The 21,945-nt window shown below is 48.4% G+C and overlaps 1 protein-coding gene across 1 annotated transcript in view; it reads left to right on the top strand.

The window, feature by feature from the left end:
• Positions 1–21,945, top strand: part of LOC141084248 (uncharacterized) — a 101,507-nt gene that overhangs the window by 20,049 nt on the left and 59,513 nt on the right. The window contains exons 2-5 of the mRNA XM_073568829.1: positions 227–359; positions 1,012–1,185; positions 1,539–1,620; positions 1,779–2,387. Coding sequence (XP_073424930.1) covers positions 282–359; positions 1,012–1,185; positions 1,539–1,620; positions 1,779–2,387 — 943 coding nt within the window. The 5' untranslated portion in view covers positions 227–281. The remainder of the gene's footprint in view (positions 1–226; positions 360–1,011; positions 1,186–1,538; positions 1,621–1,778; positions 2,388–21,945) is intronic.

Here is a 21,945-nt window from a genome sequence, read left to right on the forward strand (position 1 = left end):
TGGAATCAGAGTCTCTGCCCCTACATTATGTTGCTCTCAGATAACGTAGTAAAAACCTGCTGACAGATTCCCTTTAAGTAACAAAGAACCCTGAAGTTATCGATATCCTTTAGTATTCATTATATAATATTCTTGTAAGTATTTATATGTGATCAACCAATGACTAGATTGGTATAAAATATGTTATTGATGGAACATTAATTTTTTTCTCTACTTCTATTTGTAGTTGGAACTTTAAGATTTCCAGTTAGGACGCCAGTTTGTTTTATTCACGCTTCAAAATGGATCAAGATAAGAATCTCATGGTTGAGAATTTATTAAATATCACTCTGGAGATCATCTACCTGCTGACTGGAGACGTGAGTGGTCTATGATTGGAGAGATGATAGATTTTGGATGTATTAATAAAGCATGTGACTTGGGAGAGAAGAAAGCCTCACATCTTCTATTAATACCGAGAACTGTTAGAGGATCTGTCACTGCTCCATAAACGGAGAGATTTCACATACTCCACTCCAGAAGAAACAAATGTGAATGCCTCTGCAACGGGGCGACAGCGCAAAACGGAAAAGAGCAGCAGAATCAGGGGAGCTCAAGGAATTCTCCAAGTTATTTGACTTAATTTTTTAGAGCAAGTGACAGGTCTTCTTTAGAGTTTCTCTTCGTTTGGAGGACATATGCAATCAGTTAATAAGATTAGTTTGAGCAGTCTCCTTGTGAAGGCACCCATACACATTAGGTGAAAGTTTTCTGAACCCACTGCTTTTCAGACCAGCTGTATTTGATGTGTATGGGGGCAGCAAATTTCTTTTCTCTCCCTACTGAAAGGCTATGAACACATGGCCGAGCTGTCCTTTGTATGGAGGTGTCAGGAGAGATGACTGTCTGCCGAATGAACGTCTGGCAGCTAGCTATCTCTTGCGTATGGCCTGCTCTAGATCATCAGCTTTAACCCTTGGCTATTCCGGCTGTGATAACTAAACTTACACATTTGTTTTTCTAAATCCACAGGATTACACTGTAGTTAAAAAGACATCCTGTGACCTTCCCCATTCATCAGTAAGATGGACCCGACCTCGGAGCCCCATTAGGATGCCTTCACCTCGATCACTGATGCTTGCAAAGGACAGTGAGCAGAAGATCCTACAACTTACTGATCGGATTATTGAGCTGCTGACCGGAGAGGTGAGCGTTTCTTCGAATGCAAAACATTATAGTATGTTGCGTAGCTGTGTGTAGGGTATACTGGATGATATTGGCGGCACCAGCTGACCAGTTAATGTGTATCTGGGCATCTTTATTCTCTCACAATACAGATGTTGGAGAAGTTGAGGATCGGCATTTGAGTTTCGACTTCCCGATCCTTTTCTTTTCAGGTGGATAAGCTTCTCCCAGACATGTCAGTTAGCCCTTACTTCCCTGATGCAAGGACTGCGAGTGTAGGGGGGATTGGAGGAAAGAGCTGTTGGGTGACAGCTATCCAATGTGTTTGGCCAATACCGATGTCTGGATGTTGACTGTATCTTTGTGTTTATCAGGTTACAGCTGTACATTATCTAGAAGAACCTAAAGACCTGCAGGAGGATGACACAAAGAATCACGAGCCTCTCTCATCTCCAGGTAAGAGGAGACTTCTTTTTATGGACAGGAGAACGCAATGTTTAGGATCAATTGGTCATCCATGATCAGATTAGGACAGACGATGTATGCGGTCACTGTGTTACCTTTTGAGTGGAGTTTGTCACCATTTTTGAGAGCTGCTCTATTTGTGTCCACAGCCGATGTCCACAATATCAGGAATTCCTCTCCAGATTGGAAAGTAGAAGATAACAATGACTCTGATAAGTCACCACAAGAAAGCTGTAGTTTCCGAAACCAACCTTCAGGACTTCAGGATGTGGATATAAATTCCAGGATTTCTAATGATGGGGAAAGGAGTCCGGATAAATCCACTTGCCCTCCAAAAGGTACACCTCGCTGGGACAATATTTTCACCTGTTGGGAGTGTGGTAAGTGCTTCACCGAGCACGAGGCACTATTGATGCACCAGAGGGCCCATGCGGAGGAGAAGTCATACCAGTGCTCTAACTGCGGAAAGTGCTTCAAAAAGAAATCCAACCTTATTCAGCATCTGAAAATCCACTCAGGGGAGAGACCGTTCCTCTGCACAGATTGCGGTAAAAGCTTCACACGGAAAGCTGATCTTGTTAAACATCAGAGAATCCACACAGGAGAGAAGCCATTTCACTGTCCCGAGTGCGGCAGATGTTTTACCCAGATATCGACTCTCAAAAGACATAGGAGATTTCACTCAGAACAGCATTTAGAAGAACCCAAAGACCTAGAAGACAATGAAATGGAAAATCATGAGCTGCTCTCATGTCAAGGTAAACTTTGCATAAATCTATAGGACAAGTGAATACATAAAACTATGTAATATACATTAACACAGAAATCTGCTTCTTTTTCCACTTTTGAGTCACTTCTTCTCCTCTCCTGCTCTATGAACATTTCCCTCACTTTTGGTCAACAGAAAGCAATCACTCCCCTCATTGAGGGATCAGATTACAGTTGCCTATGGAAGCCTCTAGAGAGTGAGGAAGAGGCAGAATGAGAAATAAAGGTTTTGTTTTTTTTTAACCCCATATTCAGCTAAGCTGTGCTGGATTGTAATGAAAAAGTCCCCCCAATTTTTTTCTGTTTTCCCTTCCTCCAGATTTTTGGTTCACTGTCTGCATGTTGGCTGTTTAGCTTCATAGAATCATAGAATCGTAGAGTTGGAAAGGACCTCCTGGGCCATCTGGTCCAACCCCCTGCTCAAAGCAGGATTCGCTAAATCATCCCAGTCAGATGTCTGTCCAGGCTCTGTTTGAAGACTTCCATTGAAGGAGAACTCGCCACTTCTCGTGGCAGCTTGTTCCACTCATTGATCACTCTAACTGTCAAAAAGTTTTTTCTAATATCTAATCTGTGTCTCCTCCCATTCAGTTTCATCCCATTGCTTCTAGTCTTTCCTTGTGCAAATGAGAATAAAGTTGATCCTTCTACAATGTGACAGCCCTTTAGATATTTGTAGACAGCTATTAAGTCTCCTCTCAGTCTTCTCTTTTTCAAACTAAACATTCCCAAATCCTGCAACCTTTCTGTCATGTCGGACGCTGTTCACACCACAGCATCCGGCAGGCAGAGGTAGTTCCACCTCCAGCCACTATGGCCTCAGTGGCGCCGGCCTGATCTTCAGGCTCTCGGGGGTTAATCCTGCTGGAGACCAGGTTGGATGGTTAGTCACGCCCACGGTCTTTAAATAGTCATGCTGGCCTATGGGCGTCGCCGATTATAGCTTGTGTTTCATACCAAGTGGTTCCGGTCTGGAGTGGAGGTGTTCAAGAGAGAGAGATTCATATCTGGTGTCGTATGATCCGTCGTTATCCTTTCTCCTTCCCATATTTGTGTTTAGTTGTGCCCTGTTCACATTACTGTTTATTCCTGTGTGTGTGCGGCGCGGTGCAGTTTAAGTTCTCCCTGTCTGTCATTATTTGTGTGGGAGCTTTGGTGGTGACTTCTCACCGGGTGGAGGGTGGAGGGTTAAGTGCAGGGCTGAGCAGGAGATAAGGAAAGGTCGGAGGCTCAGGCATTTGCACCTTCAGCAAAAACCCTGGGTTGAGGGTCAGACAGGGTTTCCCCTAGTAAAAGGGACACCACAGGGGCCCCGGGTCTTTCAGCCTTAGTTGAACTAAGCCCCCGTGACATTATAATCGGCCCACATTTTTTCAGGAGTCCATGGATCCATTAGATTCCATAACCCGCCAGTTGGCGGCGCTGTTCATACAGGTCTCCGAGTTGAATGGGGCAGTTCAGCAGCAGGGCCTGGTAGTAGCAAAGGTGCAAACGGCATCTGCAGGTATCGGTGCAGAGCCGAAGTTTCCGCTGCCAGAACGTTTTTCAGGCGATCGCAGCAAATTTGTCGTATTTCGGGAGGCCTGCAAATTATACTTCCGCATGCGGCCAATATCCTCAGGTAATGAGGCCCAGCGAGTAGGGCTGGTGTTATCATTACTGAGTGGTGACCCCCAAGCATGGGCATTTTCCTTACCACCTGACTCTGCTACATTTCATTCGGTCGATAATGTTTTTTCTGCCCTCGGGCTCATTTACGATGACCCTGACCGACTGGCTCTAGCGGAATCTAAAATCCGCGCCCTCCGCCAGGGGGAGCGCTTGGCAGAAGACTATTGTTCGGAATTTCGCCGCTGGGCTGTAGACACACAGTGGAATGACCCAGCACTGCGGAGCCAGTTTATTCATGGGGTATCAGGGAGGGTGAAACAAGCCCTCCTGATGTATGAGACTCCGGCATCATTGGAGTCTGCCATGAGTTTGGTGATACGTATTGATCGCCGTTTTCGTCAGGGGGCACAGGAGACGCTACCTCTGGGGGAAAACAGAGGTGCAGGTGTGGTTGAAGTAGATGAGCCCCCTGAACCTATGCAGATTGCTGGCGTGGCACAGGTTCAGCCTCGCGCTCCGGGAGTCCGGAAGTCCGGAGCATGTTTCTACTGTGGTAAAGGTGGTCATTATGTTAACGTTTGCCCGGTACTACCTAAGAGGGTCACACCGGCGGAAAACTGTTAAGCTCAGAGGGTATGGAGGAGACCCAACTGAGCGTATGCATATCCTCCATGATGGTATCTCAATGTATGCTCCCTGCCAAGGTTATTGTCGCCGGCAGAGAGCTACCTATATCAGTGTTTGTGGATAGCGGTTCCGCCACCAATCTCATAGATGAGGAGTTTGCACACACCGCCGGGTTTAAGATTGAAAAACTTCCTCACCCCATACAGGTGGTGACCATTAATGCTGTTCCCCTCCCTCAAGGGGAGATTACTGAGTTTGTGGCAGAGGTGAAACTCCACATTGGGGTCCTACATTCTGAGTCGGTTACATGTAGGGTCCTCCGTAATCTCCCAGCTCAAATGGTCCTGGGTTTTCCATGGCTGTCCAGGCACAACCCGGTAATTGATTGGAAAACTCAGGACATAGTACAATGGAGTGGTTTCTGCCAAGACAATTGCTTGGCCACATGTGTGTCCGCCGTGACGCCCAGCCTGCCGGAGGCTTTGCAGGATTTCGCGGATGTTTTCTCTGAGAAGGGTTGCTCAGAACTGCCTCCACATAGAGCCTATGACTGTGCTATTAGGCTAAAACCCGGGGCCAAATTACCTAAGGCCAGGATGTTTAATATTTCTGGTCCTGAGAGACAAGCTCTGAAAGACTACATCGCGGAGAGTCTGAGCAAAGGTCACATCCGGCCTTCGTCCTCGCCTGTAGCCGCGGGGTTTTTCTTCATTAAGAAGAAAGATGGGGGGTTACGCCCGTGTCTGGATTTCCGAGAGTTAAACCAGATTACTATCCGTGATCCCTACCCAATGCCGTTGATCCCGGATTTGTTCAACCAGGTAGCGGGGGCAAAATGGTTTTCCAAGCTGGACCTCAGGGGGGCGTATAACCTCATAAGGGTCCGTCAGGGGGATGAGTGGAAGACGGCGTTTAACACTCCTGAGGGTCATTTTGAGAGTCTGGTTATGCCGTTTGGGTTGACCACCGCGCCTGCCGTTTTCCAACATTTTATTAATGATGTCTTTGCTCATGTCCTGGGGAGATTTGTGATTGTATACCTGGATGATATCCTCATTTATTCTAGCGATCGGGACACTCATTTGCAGCATGTTAGGCAGGTGTTACAGTTGCTCCGGGAGAACCAGCTCTATGCTAAGCTGGAAAAATGTTTATTTTTTGTCCAGGAGTTGCCCTTTTTGGGATATATTGTGTCCGCAGCTGGTTTTAAAATGGACACCGCTAAGGTGCAAGCGGTGTTGCAATGGGAGAGGCCGGAGAGTCTGAAAGCACTCCAGCGGTTCCTGGGGTTTGCGAATTATTATAGGAAATTTATAAAACACTTTTCGACTGTCGCCAAACCGCTCACGGACATGACAAAAAAGGGTGCCGATCTGGCGAACTGGCCTGAGGTGGCTATACGTGCATTTGAGCGTCTGAAGAATAGTTTTGCTTCAGCCCCCATTCTGGTGCAACCAGACGTGTCTAAACCTTTTGTGGTAGAGGTTGATGCATCGGAGGTGGGAGTGGGGGCAGTACTGTCTCAAGGCTCGTCCTTGAGCGAGATGCATCCATGCGCCTACTTCTCCAAGAAGTTGTCGCCGGCCGAACGGAATTATGATATCGGCAACAGGGAGTTGTTGGCCATCAAACTGGCTTTTGAGGAATGGCGACACTTCTTGGAGGGGGCGGCTCACCAGGTCACAGTTATCACCGACCATAAGAATCTGCTGTACCTGGAGTCGGCCAAGCGTCTGTCTCCTAGGCAGGCTCGCTGGGCATTGTTTTTTACTCGTTTCAATTTTCTTGTGACGTACCGTCCCGGGGCTAAAAACACCAAGGCGGATGCTTTGTCTAGGTGTTTTCCGGGGGGAGAACCTCGGGAAGAGCCGGTACCCATCCTCCAGAAAGGGGTAGTGGTCTCGGCTCTCACGACTGAGGTAGAGGCGGAGATTGCCGAGGCCCAAGAGGAGGTACCACCAGGACTTCCCGCCAACAAATCATTTGTACCCCTGCATCTTCGGCCTAAGGTGTTGAAGGAACACCACGATTCGGTACTGGCTGGTCACCCAGGGGTGAAGGGCACCTTAGAGCTGGTATCGCGTCGTTTCTGGTGGCCCAAAATCCGGCAGGACGTGGTCTCGTACGTGGCAGCTTGCATCACGTGCGCTAGGGCTAAGTCACCCCGAACCCGTCCTGCTGGCACGCTACAGCCTCTGGGGGTACCCAATAGGCCATGGACAGAAATCTCCATGGATTTTATCACTGACTTGCCAGCCTCGGCAGGGAACACGGTCATCCTGGTGGTGGTTGACCGTTTTTCAAAGATGGCGCATTTTGTGGCGTTGTCCTCTTTGCCCAATGCTAAGACGTTGGCTCAGGTATTTGTGAAGGAGGTGGTCAGACTCCACGGAGTACCGTCTGACATAGTATCTGATAGGGGTACGCAATTTGTGGCGAGGTTTTGGAAAGCTTTTTGCTCAAGGTTGGGGATCAAGTTGTCACATTCATCGGCGTTTCATCCACAGTCTAATGGACAAACTGAGCGCATGAACCAAAATCTTGAACAGTATTTACGATGCTTTGTGTCCGACAACCAGGAGGAGTGGTCTACTTTCCTTCCTCTGGCCGAATTCGCATTAAATAATCACCGCCAAGAGTCATCAGGAGAGTCTCCATTCTTTTGTGTGTACGGTCAACATCCTCAGTTTTGTACCTTACGTCAGGGTGACTCCGGGGGTGTCCCGGAGGAGGATCAGCTAGGAGCCCAATTGTCATCAGTCTGGAGGCGGGTGAAACAGCGTTTGTTGAGCATGAGTGCCAGGTACAAACGGGTGGCTGACAGTAGACGCGTGCCAGGTCCGGACCTGTGTGTGGGTGAATGGGTGTGGTTAGCTACGAAGAACATAAAACTCAAAATCCCTTCTTTAAAACTGGGTCCAAGGTTTATTGGGCCTTTTAGGATTTCTGCCATCATTAACCCAGTGGCTTATCGGTTGGAACTTCCCGCAGTGTACAAGATACACAACGTATTTCACAGGGCTTTATTGAAAAAGGTGGTAGGCTCTGTGGACACAACGCCGATGCCACCTCCAGTCATGGTGGATGGCGAGTTAGAGTTCGAGGTCGCCAAGGTAGTGGACTCTCGAGTAGTACGCCGTACTCTTCAGTATTTGGTGCACTGGCGGGGGTATGGTCCAGAGGAGAGGTCTTGGGTTCCAGCCTCAGACATACATGCGGATCAGCTGGTCAGTTCTTTTCACCGTCGTCATCCGGACAAGCCGGGTCCTATGAGTCTTGAGGGCCCTGGGGTCCCTCGTAGAAGACGGGGTACTGTCATGTCGGACGCTGTTCACACCACAGCATCCGGCAGGCAGAGGTAGTTCCACCTCCAGCCACTATGGCCTCAGTGGCGCCGGCCTGATCTTCAGGCTCTCGGGGGTTAATCCTGCTGGAGACCAGGTTGGATGGTTAGTCACGCCCACGGTCTTTAAATAGTCATGCTGGCCTATGGGCGTCGCCGATTATAGCTTGTGTTTCATACCAAGTGGTTCCGGTCTGGAGTGGAGGTGTTCAAGAGAGAGAGATTCATATCTGGTGTCGTATGATCCGTCGTTATCCTTTCTCCTTCCCATATTTGTGTTTAGTTGTGCCCTGTTCACATTACTGTTTATTCCTGTGTGTGTGCGGCGCGGTGCAGTTTAAGTTCTCCCTGTCTGTCATTATTTGTGTGGGAGCTTTGGTGGTGACTTCTCACCGGGTGGAGGGTGGAGGGTTAAGTGCAGGGCTGAGCAGGAGATAAGGAAAGGTCGGAGGCTCAGGCATTTGCACCTTCAGCAAAAACCCTGGGTTGAGGGTCAGACAGGGTTTCCCCTAGTAAAAGGGACACCACAGGGGCCCCGGGTCTTTCAGCCTTAGTTGAACTAAGCCCCCGTGACACTTTCCTCATAAGACAGGGTTTGCAGATCGGTCACCATTCTGGTCTCTCTTTTCTGAACTTGCTCCAGTTTGTTGATGTCTTTTTTAAAATGTGGTGCCCAAAACTGGACACAATATTCCAGATGAGGTCTGACCAAAGAGGAGTAGAGGGATATAATGACTTCACGTGATCTAGACTATGCTTCTGTTAATACATCCTAGAATTGCATTTGCCTTTTTTGCTGCTGCATCACACTGTTGACTCATATTCAGTCTGTGATCTATTAGTATACCCAAGTCTTTTTCACATGTGCTGTTGCTTAGCCCTATTCCTCCCATTATGTATATGCTTTTTTCATTTTTATTGCCCAGATGTAGTACTTCCTGTGCAAGCATCACCCTACCCGTACTCCTCTGTCCACCCACTCCACCTTCACTGGCCAGGACTCTGCTCCCGCACGGCTCTATGCAGTTCAGCACAAATCACCTGCTCCTTGCCCATTCCTTCCGAAAAGCTAATATACTTGTTACTTGTTCCTCTATATTACCCTTCAGTAGAATGGCTGACCTGCTCCCACCTCGCCTGCCCACCCCCTGTACATCTGTTACATCACCAACTATCTTCACAGTTTTTCTTTTCACTCTCTCTGCCTACTCTTGTCCTGCTGTATTACAGTACTGCTCCTCTCCCCATGTATTACACAAGCCCAATTCCCAAAAAGTTGGGGCGCTGTGTGAAATGTAATGAAAAGAATGCAATGATTTGGAAATCTGCTATAGCCATATTTTATTCACAACAGATCATAGGACACAGATGAGAAGGTGAACGGTGCATATTTTTCCATTTTATTTGAAAAAATTACTCCATTAGAAATTGGTGGCCGCAACATATTTCACAAAAGTTGGGACAAGGCTGTTGTGAGTTCATTTTCCCCTTCACCATTGAGGTCTGATGAACTCCCTCTTCTGGTGAAGGAAGGTAGTGAGGCTGATTGCCAAGCACCTGGGCAGGATGATGATGACTGGGTGACGGGAATTACTGTCTGGATATAAGACAGCCGACGCCCTTCTGCCTTGCTGGTGATCTCTCTGAGGGATTCTAGGAGACCAGTCTGATTCCTGCTCCTCAAAAGCTAAGTTTTCTGCTCTACTTTTTGCATTTGTGTTTTGGTTTTGTTTTGCATTGTTTTCCTTGATTTCTGCCATTCCCTGCTGGGGTGAACTGAATTCCTTTTTGCTCTGTCTTCAGAAAATACCTGAGTACTGATATAGTCTTTTTGAAGCCTAGCGTCTTCAGGGCTTTTTTCCCTATCAGCTGTTGGCTCTTGTTTTGATAGGGTTTTGGCGGATTACAGACAGCAGCTTTTCTATCCTGTCCTATTTAGTTAGCTTGGGCCCCATCATTTGCTCAGCCTATCTTTCTATCTGTGTGAGTGTTTTTTCATCTTGCTTCACCGTTATTATATGTTGGGGGCTGCCTATTGCTTTGGGGTCTGCTCTGGGGCAGTTTAGTTTTCCATTTCTGTCTTTAGGCTATGTAGTTCTCCGTCTGTGATTGAGGGGTCTAGGGCACCGTAGGAACCCCCCACGGCTACTGCTAGTTGTTTTGATAGGTTCAGGGGTCTGCAATCCGATAGCTGCCAACTTCTCTGGCTTTCTGGACTTAGCTAGTATTTCTGTTTTTGCCTCCTACGGTGACTCATTCATAACAGAATCACCAGCCACACCGCAGATCCTAGGGTACTCAATAGCAGGAAAGAATTGTTAAAAAAAAAAAAAAGGTGTGTATATTTTTTCCTCTATCTCTGAGGCCGTAGGGGGAATTTTTTTTTTTTCTCTCAATGGAGATAAAGCAATTGTCTGATCGTGTGGAGCAGCTCGCTGCGGAAGTGCGGGGAATTTCCACCTACCTTGCTCATTCACATGCTGCTGAACCAAAGATCCCTACTCCTGATGTGTTTTTTGGGGATCGGTCTAAATTTTTGAATTTCAAAAATAATTATAAATTATTTTTGCCTTGAAGCCTAACTCGTCAGGGAGCTCTGCGCAGCAGGTTAAAATTGTCATCTCTTTGCTGCATGTCGATCCCCAGGATTGGGCGTTTTCTTTGAAACCAGATGATCCTATTCTGACTAATGTGAACGCATTTTTTCAAGCCTTGGGGTTGTTGTATGACGAACCTAATGCTATTGATCAGGCTGAAAAGACCCTGTTTGCATTGAGCCAGGGTCGAGATTCGGCAGAATTGTACTGTCAAAAATTCCGAAAGTGGGCGGTCCTTACTACCTGGAATGATAATGCCTTGGCAGCTCTCTTTCGGAAGGGTTTGTCAGAAGCCGTAAAAGATACTATGGTGGGATTTCCTGTTCCCTCTGGTCTTGACGATTCTATGTCATTAGCCATTCAGGTTGATCGGCGTTTATGTGAACGCAGGACTGCACGAGAGGTGTTGCCACCTGTTGAACAAATGTCTGAACCTATGCAATGTGATAGAGTTTTTTCCAGAGAGCAGCGTCAGGAATTCAGAAGGCGTAATAAGCTGTGTTTTTTTTGTGGAGATGCCTCGCATATTATTTCTGTCTGCCCTAAACGAGAGAAACGTTGTGCACACACGTTTTCTGTGGGTGGTGTTCAACCTAAGTTTCTTCTGGCAATTACTCTGATCTGCTCCCTGTCCACATTTTCCGCCAAGGCTTTTGTGGATTCGGGAGCAGCCCTGAACCTAATGACTTGGATTTTGCTAAACGTTGTGGATTTCCTATGACACCTCTGTGGACGCCTATCCCATTGAGGGGGATTGATGCTACTCCTTTGGCGAAAAATAAACCTTAGTTTTGGACCCAGGTGGTAATGCGGGTCGCCCCAGACCATCAAGAAAATTGCCGATTTTTGGTGTTGCATAATTTGCATGATACCATTGTTCTGGGGTTTCCCTGGTTGCAAATTCATAATCCAGTTTTGGATTGGAAATCTGTGTCTGTGGTGAGTTGGGGTTGTCGGTGTGCCCTTAGTGAGGCTCCGTTTTTTTCCACCTCTCCTCAGTCGCATGATGTTCCTGACTATTTGGCGGATTTTTATTATGTATTTAGTGAGAATGAGTCTGCATCTTTGCCTCCTCATAGGAGTTATGACTGTGCAATTGAACTGAGCCCGGGGTGTAAATTTCCCAAGGGTCGGCTCTTCAATTTATCTGTACCTGAGCACGAGGCTATGCGATCCTATATTAAAGAGGCGTTGGAGAAGGGTCATATTAGACCATCCTCTTCACCCTTAGGTGCTTGTTTTTTTTTCGTGGCCAAAAAGGATGGTTCATTAAGGCTAGTTTCACATTAGCGCTTTTGAGCGCAGCGACGGCCTGCGCACGGCCGCCGATAAAGCCCCACCCCCTGCCGCGCCTCAGCTGGTAGCTCCGCCTACCGGCGCATGACTCTGCATGCGTCCTGCGTCCCCTATCTTTATCACTGGGGGCTCAGGCCGTGCGCAGTATGCGTTTGGCGGCGCATACGTCCTTTTGACGGTGCGCCGACCTGCGCCAAACGCAACCTGCTGCAGTTTGGTTGCGCTCGGCGCACCGTCAAAAAGGCGCATGCGCCGCCAAACGCATACTGCGCACGGCCTGCGCCCCCAGTGATAAAGATAGGGGTCGCAGGACGCATGCAGCGTCATGCGCCGGTAGGCCGAGCTACCGGCGGAGGCGCGGCAGGGGGCGGGGCTTAGCGGCGGCCGTGCGCGCTCAAAAGCGATAATGTGAAACTAGCCTAAGGCCTTGTATTGATTATCGTGCCCTCAACAAAATTACTATTAAATATCAGTATCCGTTACCCCTGATTTCGGATCTATTCTCCAGAGTTAAAGGTGCTTGCTGGTTTACCAAGCTTGACCTCTGGGGGGCGTATAATCTTATCCGCATTAAGCATGGGGATGAATGGAAGACGGCGTTTAATACTCCGGAGGGACATTTTGAGTACCTGGTGATGCCTTTTGGGCTCACTAATGCCCCTTCTGTCTTCCAGTGCTTCATGAACGATATTTTCCGAGACTTTGTGGATACATTTTTGATTATCTATCTGGGTGATATTTTGATCTTCTCCAAGGATTGGGATTCTCATGTGGAACATGTTCGGACTGTGTTCCGGATCTTGAGGGAGAATTCCCTGTATGTCAAAGGATCGAAATGCCTTTTTGGGGTACAGAGGATTTCTTTTTTGGGATTTATTTTGTCTCCGTCAACTATTGAAATGGACCCGGCCAAGGTTACAGGCCATTTATGATTGGGTTCAGCCCACTTCTTTGAAGGCCCTCCAGAAGTTTTTGGGTTTTGCTAATTTTTATCGGAAATTTATAGCAAAATTTTCTAGTATTGCCAAGCCATTGACTGATCTGACTAAGAAGGGTGCTGATGTGTTGAATTGGTCTCCGGAGGCTGTTTCTTCCTTTCAGGAGCTGAAGCGAAGATTCACTTCTGCCCCGGTTTTGCAGCAACCTGATGTCTCACTCCCGTTCCAGGTAGAGGTGGACGCTTCTGAGATTGGTGCAGGAGCTGTTTTGTCCCAAAAGGATCCTGTAACATCTAAAATGAATCCCTGTGCTTTCTTTTCCCAAAAGTTCTCTCCATCTGAACGTAATTATGCTGTGGGGAATCGGGAACTGTTAGCCATGAAATGGGTATTTGAGGAGTGGAGACATTGGTTGGAGGGAGCTAAACATCAAGTCGTGGTCCTCACTGACCACAAGAATTTGATTTACCTGGAGTCGGCCAAACGCTTGAACCCTAGACAGGCTAGGTGGGCCTTGTTTTCCAGGACGTCCACCTGACAGCACCATGGAGGACGTCCTCCTCCTCCTTACAGGGACAGGAAAAGCACACGAGAGGTTAAAAGGTCATGTCCCACCCCCTTTCCCTCAGTGTTTTTTCCTGTCCCTGCACGGAGGGACACACGAGAGACTTACCGGAGGGGCTCAGGGGATCGTACGGCCAGTCCAAGCCTTCCCCTGTCAAGAGGTCCTGGGGCCGAAACTCTCCGAGGGGGAGTCCCTCTGCCCCAAAGGCCAGGAGCAGGACGACGCTCCTGGAGGGAGCCGTTCCTCCCTATGGGAGGCTCTCGGCTCCAGAACGGACTGCCATAGAGGCGATGGTCGGCTCCCCGTAGGCGGCTGGCCGAACCGGCACCGACGAAACGATGGCGCGGTCGGCCCTGGGAGGCAGGAGCGAAGCCTCAAGCAGTCCGCCATATCGAGCGAAGGCTGGGCCCCCGTGGCAGGCCGAGGGAGGACCAGGACACAGCAGACCGCCGCAGCAGGCGGAGGTCGGCTCCCCGCGGCGGCAGGCCAGGCAGGCACCGACAGGATATCGGCGCGGTCGGCGCCAGGAAGGGAGCGACGGCTCCAACAGGCCGCCATAGGCGAGATCCTGGGGGATAGACAGGATCAGAGCAGGAAGTACCTGTTCAGACTGGAGGACACGGACGAGTTGGTCCAGGCAGTCAGGAACACTATGCAAATAGAAGTCGTCCCTAAACCACAGTCCAGACAGGACTTGATGTTTGGAGGACTAGTGGCCAGGGAACAGGTAGTGTTCCCCGTAAGTGAACACATCAGAACGATGGTCCAGGAGGAGTGGAAGGAGGCAGAGCGTCAGTTGATACTCTCCCGAGACTTTAAAAATAGACTGCCTTTTGATCCCGAGGAAATTCGGGCATGGGAAGAAGTCCCTAAAATAGATGTCCCAGTCGCCAAGGTTACCAAAAAAAACGCCATCCCATTCGAAGACTCATCAGGTCTCCGAGACCCGATGGATAGGAAGGCGGACGTCTTGTTAAAGAGAGCATGGGAGACGTCGGCGGCTCTTATTAGAGTCAACATAGCAGCCACCTCGGTGGCCAGGTCTATGTTTTTGTGGATGGGGCAGTTGGAGGAACGCCTAACCAACAGGACCCCTAGATCAGAGATCCTAGCGTCTCTTCCTCTCATGAAATCGGCCACGGCGTTCCTATCGGATACGTTGGCCGAATCAGTAAGGTTTGCAGCCAGAAACAACTCCCTCTCTAATGCGGCCCGAAGAGCAGTCTGGCTTAAATCCTGATCGGGGGACAACGCATCTAAAACTAAGCTATGCTCCATCCCTTTCTCGGGCCTGAGGGTATTCGGGCCAGCCTTAGATAACATTCTAGAGCTGGTGTCCGATAAAAATAAGGGTTTTCCAGAGGAAAAACCCAGGCGGCCCCAGCCCTTTCGGAGAGGCTCCTTTTCTAGGAGACAGACTGAATTCAGGGGTCGGGCAAGGTCCAATAGAAGCTTCTATAGGAGCTCCTTCAGCCAAGGTGGGAGGAACAAGGGTCCCCCATTCACATCAACATCTAGATTGAGGAGGCAATGACGCCATAGGTATTGGGAGGAGACTTCGCCACTTCGCAACAAACTGGTCCCGAGTCACTCACAATCAATGGGTCCTCAGAACCATCGCGGAAGGCTACAGCATAGAGCTTTCTTCTCCTCCCCCCGAGAGATATATTGCCCCCACTGTTGTTCTGGAGGACTCCGCAATGTGGACGGATCTACATGACATGGTAGACTCAAAGTTCATAGTACCAGTTCCCCCGACAGAAAGAGGAAGAGGGCACTACTCTTCCCTGTTTTCGATCACAAAGCCATCGGGCGAGGCTCGTACCATCATAAACCTGAAACCGCTAAATGCCTGGGTCAGGTACAAGAGATTCCAGATGGAATCGATCCGATCCGCAATCCTAATAGACAGGGATGCCGTCATGTGTACCCTAGACCTAAAAAAGGCTTGCTACCAGGTCCCTTTCCATCCCTCATCCCAGAGGCTTCTAAGGTTCGCGGTCAGTTTACCGGCCCGGACCTGCCACTTCCAGTTCCAGTGTCTTCCATTTGGGTTGGCCTCAGCTCCCAGAATCTTTACAAAGCTGGTGTTAGAAGTGGTGGCCTACCTGAGAGATCAGGGTATCGTGATCATTCCATATTTAGACGACTTCCTACTGGTGGCAAGATCCAAAGAAGAGCTCATTCGCGACACAAACCGAGCAATTACTGTAATGGAGTTCCTTGGCTGGGTGATCAATTGGGAGAAGTCGGACCTCAGGACAGAGACCAGAAAAGTATTTCTTGGAGTCCTTCTAGACTCAGCCGACAGAATATCTTGGCTACCCGAGCAGAAGCAGAGGACCATTCACGCCAGAACCAGAGACCTGTTGAGGCGTCAATGCTCCATAAGAGAGGCAATGGAGGTCTTGGGCCTCATGACGGCCTGCATCCAGTGTGTCCGATGGGCCCAATTCCACTCGAGATCATTACAGAAAGAGATCCTCGCGAGGTGGGACAGAAGTCAGGCATCGCTAGACAGACCCCTAAGGCTGCCAGAAAGAGTAAGGGAATCCCTTCGGTGGTGGACACAGTCCAGAAACCTTCAGGTGGGCATACTATGGACAACCTCTCCATATGTGGTAGTCACCACAGACGCCAGCGCGTGGGGTTGGGGAGCCCACATAGAAGGGAAGATCTTCCAGGGGAGATGGCCAGTAGACATCAGGACCAGATCCTCCAACTTCAGAGAGCTCTTCGCGGTCTGGGAAGTGTTGCGGAGAAACCAGTCGGTACTAAAGAATCGTCACGTCCGCATACTATCCGACAATATGACGACAGTGGCAATCCTGAAGCACCAGGGAGGGCGCAGACATCAACCACTACAGGCCCTAGCGGGAAGGATATTCGCGTGGGCGGAACGAACAGTCCGATCTGTGACCGCAGTACACCTAGAAGGCTCTCAGAACGAAGTAGCAGACTACTTGAGCAGACAACGGATCCACCCGACAGAGTGGGAACTGAACGAAGAGATCTTCGACCATCTCTGTCAGCGTTGGGGGACCCCCAGTATAGATCTTTTCGCAAGCCGAAAGAACTCGAAGGTCCCCAGATTCTATTCCCTGAATCCGACGGACCACCCGGAAGGCGTAGATGCCCTGAGCCAGACTTGGGGAGAATCCCTCGCTTATGCATTCCCACCACTGGCTCTCATACTGGCAGTGCTCAGGAAGATACGCGAGGACCACGCAAGAGTGATGTTGATCGTTCCATACTGGCCAAAGAGAAGCTGGTTTCCCCTTCTAGGAGCCATGGCAGTAGGAAACCCAGTCGAGCTACCCCTGCAGATGGACATCATCCACCAGGGCCCGATCTACCACCCAAACCCAGCAAGACTCCACCTATCGGCTTGGATCCTGAGAGGGACATCCTGAAGGCAAAGGGATTGTCGGATCAGGTCATATCTACCCTACAGGCCAGTAGGAAACCGGTGACATCCGCAATCTACCAAAAGATATGGAAAAGATTCTGTCTGGAAGGTGGCAGGTCCGATCTCGGGGCGGGCACCCCCGACCTCCCTAGTATACGAAGTTTTTTGCAGGCAGGTTTTAATAAAGGCCTTAAGCCCAGCACACTGAAAGTCCAGATTTCAGCCTTGAGCGCCTTCTTCGATTACCAGCTAGCTTCACATCCCTGGGTAATCAGATTTATAAGAGCCACGCAGCGCCTGCGCCCCACGATTAGGAAGCTCACCCCGCCTTGGGACCTGGGCCTGGTACTCGGGTTCCTCTGTACAGGACCCTACGCCCTCAGCGAGAAAATAACCATCCCTGCTCTCACTCGTAAAACGGCCTTCCTAGTAGCCATTACCACGGCCAAAAGAATAGGGGAGATCCAGGCCCTGTCCACTAAGGACCCATTTCTTCAGATAAGAGATGACCGTATAATCCTAAGGTTAGACCCGGCATTTACCCCAAAGGTAGCCTCCGCAAAGAATCTAAACCAAGAGGTAGTGTTACCATCGTTCTGTGACAATCCCCGTAATAAAAAGGAACGGCGTCTTCACTCGCTGGATGTGAGGCACGCAGTTTTAGAGGCTACTAATAGCTGGCGCATCGACCCAAACCTGTTCATCCTTTTTGGAGGTAAAAATAAAGGGAAAAGGGCATCTAAGGCGTCCATCGCGCGCTGGATTACCTCAGTAATCTCTGACGCCTACCAAGCCGAAGGCGCCAGCCCGCCAGATTCCATAAAGGCCCACTCTACGAGGGCGGTATCGGCCTCATGGGCGGAACGGGCGGGGGCCTCGGTTGATCAGATCTGTAGAGCAGCAACCTGGGCCAACCTTAATACATTCTGCAAGCACTACAAGCTTGATGTGTTAGCTGGTCAACAGACCGCATTTGGGAGGAAAGTTCTCCAGGCGGTATCCCACCCTGAGGAGGTGCTTTAGTACTCTCCATGGTGCTGTCAGGTGGACGTCCTGGAAAATAGGTATTAGACCTACCGGTAATGATGTTTCCAGGAGTCCATCCTGACAGCACGGGTAGTTCCCTCCCTGTTATGTTATACTACGTTGTATTATAATATGTCATATGCTGTAATATGATTGTTTAATTAAACTGTTACTAGCATCATCCACCTTGTGGTTCTTGTTAAATCACTTAGGGAAAGGGGGTGGGACATGACCTTTTAACCTCTCGTGTGCTTTTCCTGTCCCTGTAAGGAGGAGGAGGATGTCCTCCATGGTGCTGTCAGGATGGACTCCTGGAAACATCATTACCGGTAGGTCTAATACCTATTTTTTACACGTTTTGATTTTGTGGTCTCTTTTCTTCCTGGCACTAAGAATGTCAAGGCTGACGCTCTCTCTAGGAGCTTCTTTGCTGATTCTCCTGTGGTGACCAAGCCTGCTAGCATCTTAGGCGAAGGGGTAGTTCTTTCTGCCATCTCGCCCGATTTGAGACGTGCTCTGGAAGAGTTCCAGGAGGACAAACCTGAGCGTTGTCCCAGTGGAAAGTTGTATGTTCCTGACCAGTGGAAGAAGAGAGTGATGTCTGAAGTTCATTGTTCTGCATTGGCTGGTCATCCAGGTATTTTTGGTACTAGAGATCTGGTGAGTCGGTCTTTTTGGTGGCCCGCCTTGTCTCGTGATGTCAGGAATTTTGTGCAGTCCTGTGGGACTTGCTCCCGGTCTAAACCTTGTTCTCGCTCTAGTGGGTTGTTGATGCCTTTGCCGGTTCCCAGGAGGCCATGGACCCATATTTCAATGGATTTCATCTCTGATATGCCTGTCTCTCAGAGAATGTCTGTTATTTGGGTGATTTGTGATAGGTTCTCTAAGATGGTTCATCTTGTACCACTCCCTAAGTTGCCATCTCCCTCTGAGTTGGTGCCCCTGTTTTTGCAACAGGTGGTTCGCTTGCATGGGATTCCTGAGAACATTGTATCTGACAGAGGAGTTCAGTTTGTGTCTAGATTTTGGAGGACTTTCTGTTCCAAGCTGGGAATTCAGTTGTCCTTCTCCTCTGCTTTTCACCCTCAGACCAATGGGCAGACGGAGAGATCAAACCAGACCTTGGAGTCGTATTTGAGATGTTTTATTTCCGCTGATCAGGATGATTGGGTTTCATTTTTGCCCTTGGCCGAATTTGCTTTAAATAATAGAGCTAGTTCTGCCACTTTGATGTCACCTTTTTTTTGTAACTTTGGGTTTCAGCCTCAATTTTCTTCAGGGCAGGTGGAGCCTTCTGCCTGCCCAGGTGTTGACACTGTGGTGGAGAGAATGCACCAGATCTGGGACCAAGTGGTGGATAAGTTATCTCTCTCCCAGGAAAAGGCCCAGCGGTTTTCCAACCGACATAGGACCATTGGTCCCCAGTTTAACGTTGGTGATATGGTTTGGTCATCATCAAAAAATATCGCTATGAAGGTGGCTTCTCCTAAGTTTAAGCCTAGATTTATTGGACCTTACAAGATTTTGGAGATTATTAATCCGGTCTCTTTTCGTTTGGCTCTTCCTGTTACATTTAAAATCCATAATGTGTTTCATAAGTCCTTTTTGAAGAGGTTTGTTGAACCAGTAGTTCCTGGGGTGGCACCTCCGGACCCTGTATTGGTTGAAGGTAACATGGAATATGAGGTAGAGAAGATACTGGATTCCCGTCTGGCTAGACGGAGACTCCAGTATTTGGTTAAGTGGAAGGGTTATGGTCAGGAGGATAATTCCTGGGTCTCTGCCTCTAATATTCATGCCAAAAGATTGGTGCGTGCCTTTCATCGGGCTCACCCCGATCGCCCTGGTGGCGTGGATGAGGGTTCGGTGACCCCTCCTCAAGGGGGAGGTAATGTTGTGAGTTCATTTTCCCCTTCACCATTGAGGTCTGATGAACTCCCTCTTCTGGTGAAGGAAGGTAGTGAGGCTGATTGCCAAGCACCTGGGCAGGATGATGATGATTGGGTGACGGGAATTACTGACTGGATATAAGGCAGCCGACGCCCTTCTGACTTGCTGGTGATCTCTCTGAGGGATTCTAGGAGACCAGTCTGATTCCTGCTCCTCAAAAGCTAAGTTTTCTGCTCTACTTTTTGCATTTGTGTTTTGGTTTTGTTTTGCATTGTTTTCCTTGATTTCTGCCATTCCCTGCTGGGGTGAACTGAATTCTTTTTTGCTCTGTCTTCAGAAAATATCTGAGTACTGATATAGTCTTTTTGAAGCCTAGCGTCTTCAGGGCTTTTTTCCCTATCAGCCGTTGGCTCTTGTTTTGATAGGGTTTTGGCGGATTATAGACAGCAGCTTTTCTATCCTGTCCTATCTAGTTAGCTTGGGCCCCATCACTTGCTCAGCCTATCTTTCTATCTGTGTGAGTGTTTTTTCATCTTGCTTCACCGTCATTATATGTTGGGGGCTGCCTATTGCTTTGGGGTCTGCTCTGGGGCAGTTTAGTTTTCCCTTTCTTTCTTTAGGCTATGTAGTTCTCCGTCTGTGATCGAGGGGTCTAGGGCACCGTAGGAACCCCCCACGGCTACTGCTAGTTGTTTTGATAGGTTCAGGGGTCTGCAATCCGATAGCTGCCAACTTCTCTGGTTTTCTGGACTTAGCTAGTATTTCTGTTTTTGCCTCCTACGGTGACTCATTCATAACACAAGGCCATGTCTACTCTTGTGTAGCAATCCCTTCTTTTTTATAACGTCTGGGAAGTGAGGAGACCAATTAACGGAGTTTTGGAAGCGAAATGTCCCATTCTTGTCCAATTTATGGTCTTAGCTGCTCAACACTCCAGGGTTTTTGCCCAATGTTTTGCTTCATAATGCAGCAATTTTTTTTTTATTAGTGAGAGGTCTAGACTTCAGGCAGCCGGTTCATCACCGTACTCTTCTTCTGTGAAGCCGTGCTGTTGTGATGGATGCCGTATGTGGATTAGCATTGACTTTCTACAATATGCAAGGTTTTCCCTGAAATAGGCATTGTCTGGATGGGAGCATATGGTGTAGTGCTTTAAATATGTGTGAGCTGCCCATGCCATAGACACTAATGCAGCCCCATATCATCAGAGATGCAGGAACAGTGTTCTGATAACAAGCTGGGTGGTCCCTCTCCTCTTGAGTCAGCAGGACACAGTGCCCATAGTTTCCATAAAGAATTTTACATTTTGATCTGATCAGAGAACTGTTTTCCATTTTGCCCCAGTCCAGTTTTGCTCAGAAAAGACGGCAGTGATTCTGGATTGTGTTTGATTCATGGCTTGTTCTTTGTATAATAGAGCTTTAACTATCGTTTGTGGATTGCATGGTGAGCTGTGTTCATAGACAATGAAGTATTCCTGAGCCCATGCAGTGATCTGTATGACCAAATTATGCCTGTTTTCAATCCAGTGCCACCTGAAGACCTGTAGATCACAAGCATCCAATATTGACTATACGCCTTGTCCCTTTCGCACATGGATTTTTCTAGGATCTCTGAATCTTTTGATATTGTGTGCTGTAGATGGAGATATTTGAATTATTCGCAATTTTACATTGATGAAAATTTTTCAGAAATTATTCCACATTTTTTTCACTTAGTTGTTAACAGACTGGTGAACCTCTGGCCATCTTTGCTTTTGAGAAACTCTACTAGTGTTGAGCGAGTGTGCTCTGATATAGCGTTATCCGAACATGCGCGGGTGTTATCCAAGCATCGTGGGGGCTCAAGTAATATGTTAAAGACCCCGCGTTTTGAACGCAATGCAGGTTCGCTGCATCCAAGACGCTGCTACTCCCGATCATGTGCACGGACCCTACAATGCGCTGTTCATACACAGTCATGTGACAGCTGAAAATTGACCGTCCAGCTGGTTTTCATTAATGCCACTTATTTTTCCAGACTTCTGCTATCCCTATGACGGTTATCTTCAGATGTGTTCCTGCCATCAGTTTCCAGATTTCAGAGTTAACATTTTCAAACGAAAAAGAAAATTGTCTTTCACTTTCTGATCTGTCTTCTAAGTTCTGTTTTGAATAAAATATAGCCATAAGATATTTCAAAATCATTGTATACTTGTTTCCTTACATTTTACACAATGTCATCACTTTTTTGGAAGTGGGATTGTT

The sequence above is a fragment of the Dendrobates tinctorius genome, unplaced genomic scaffold (assembly GCF_039654945.1).
Source record: "Dendrobates tinctorius isolate UK_male_01 unplaced genomic scaffold, ASM3965494v1 ptg000022l, whole genome shotgun sequence".
NCBI classification, from domain to species: Eukaryota; Metazoa; Chordata; class Amphibia; order Anura; family Dendrobatidae; genus Dendrobates; species Dendrobates tinctorius.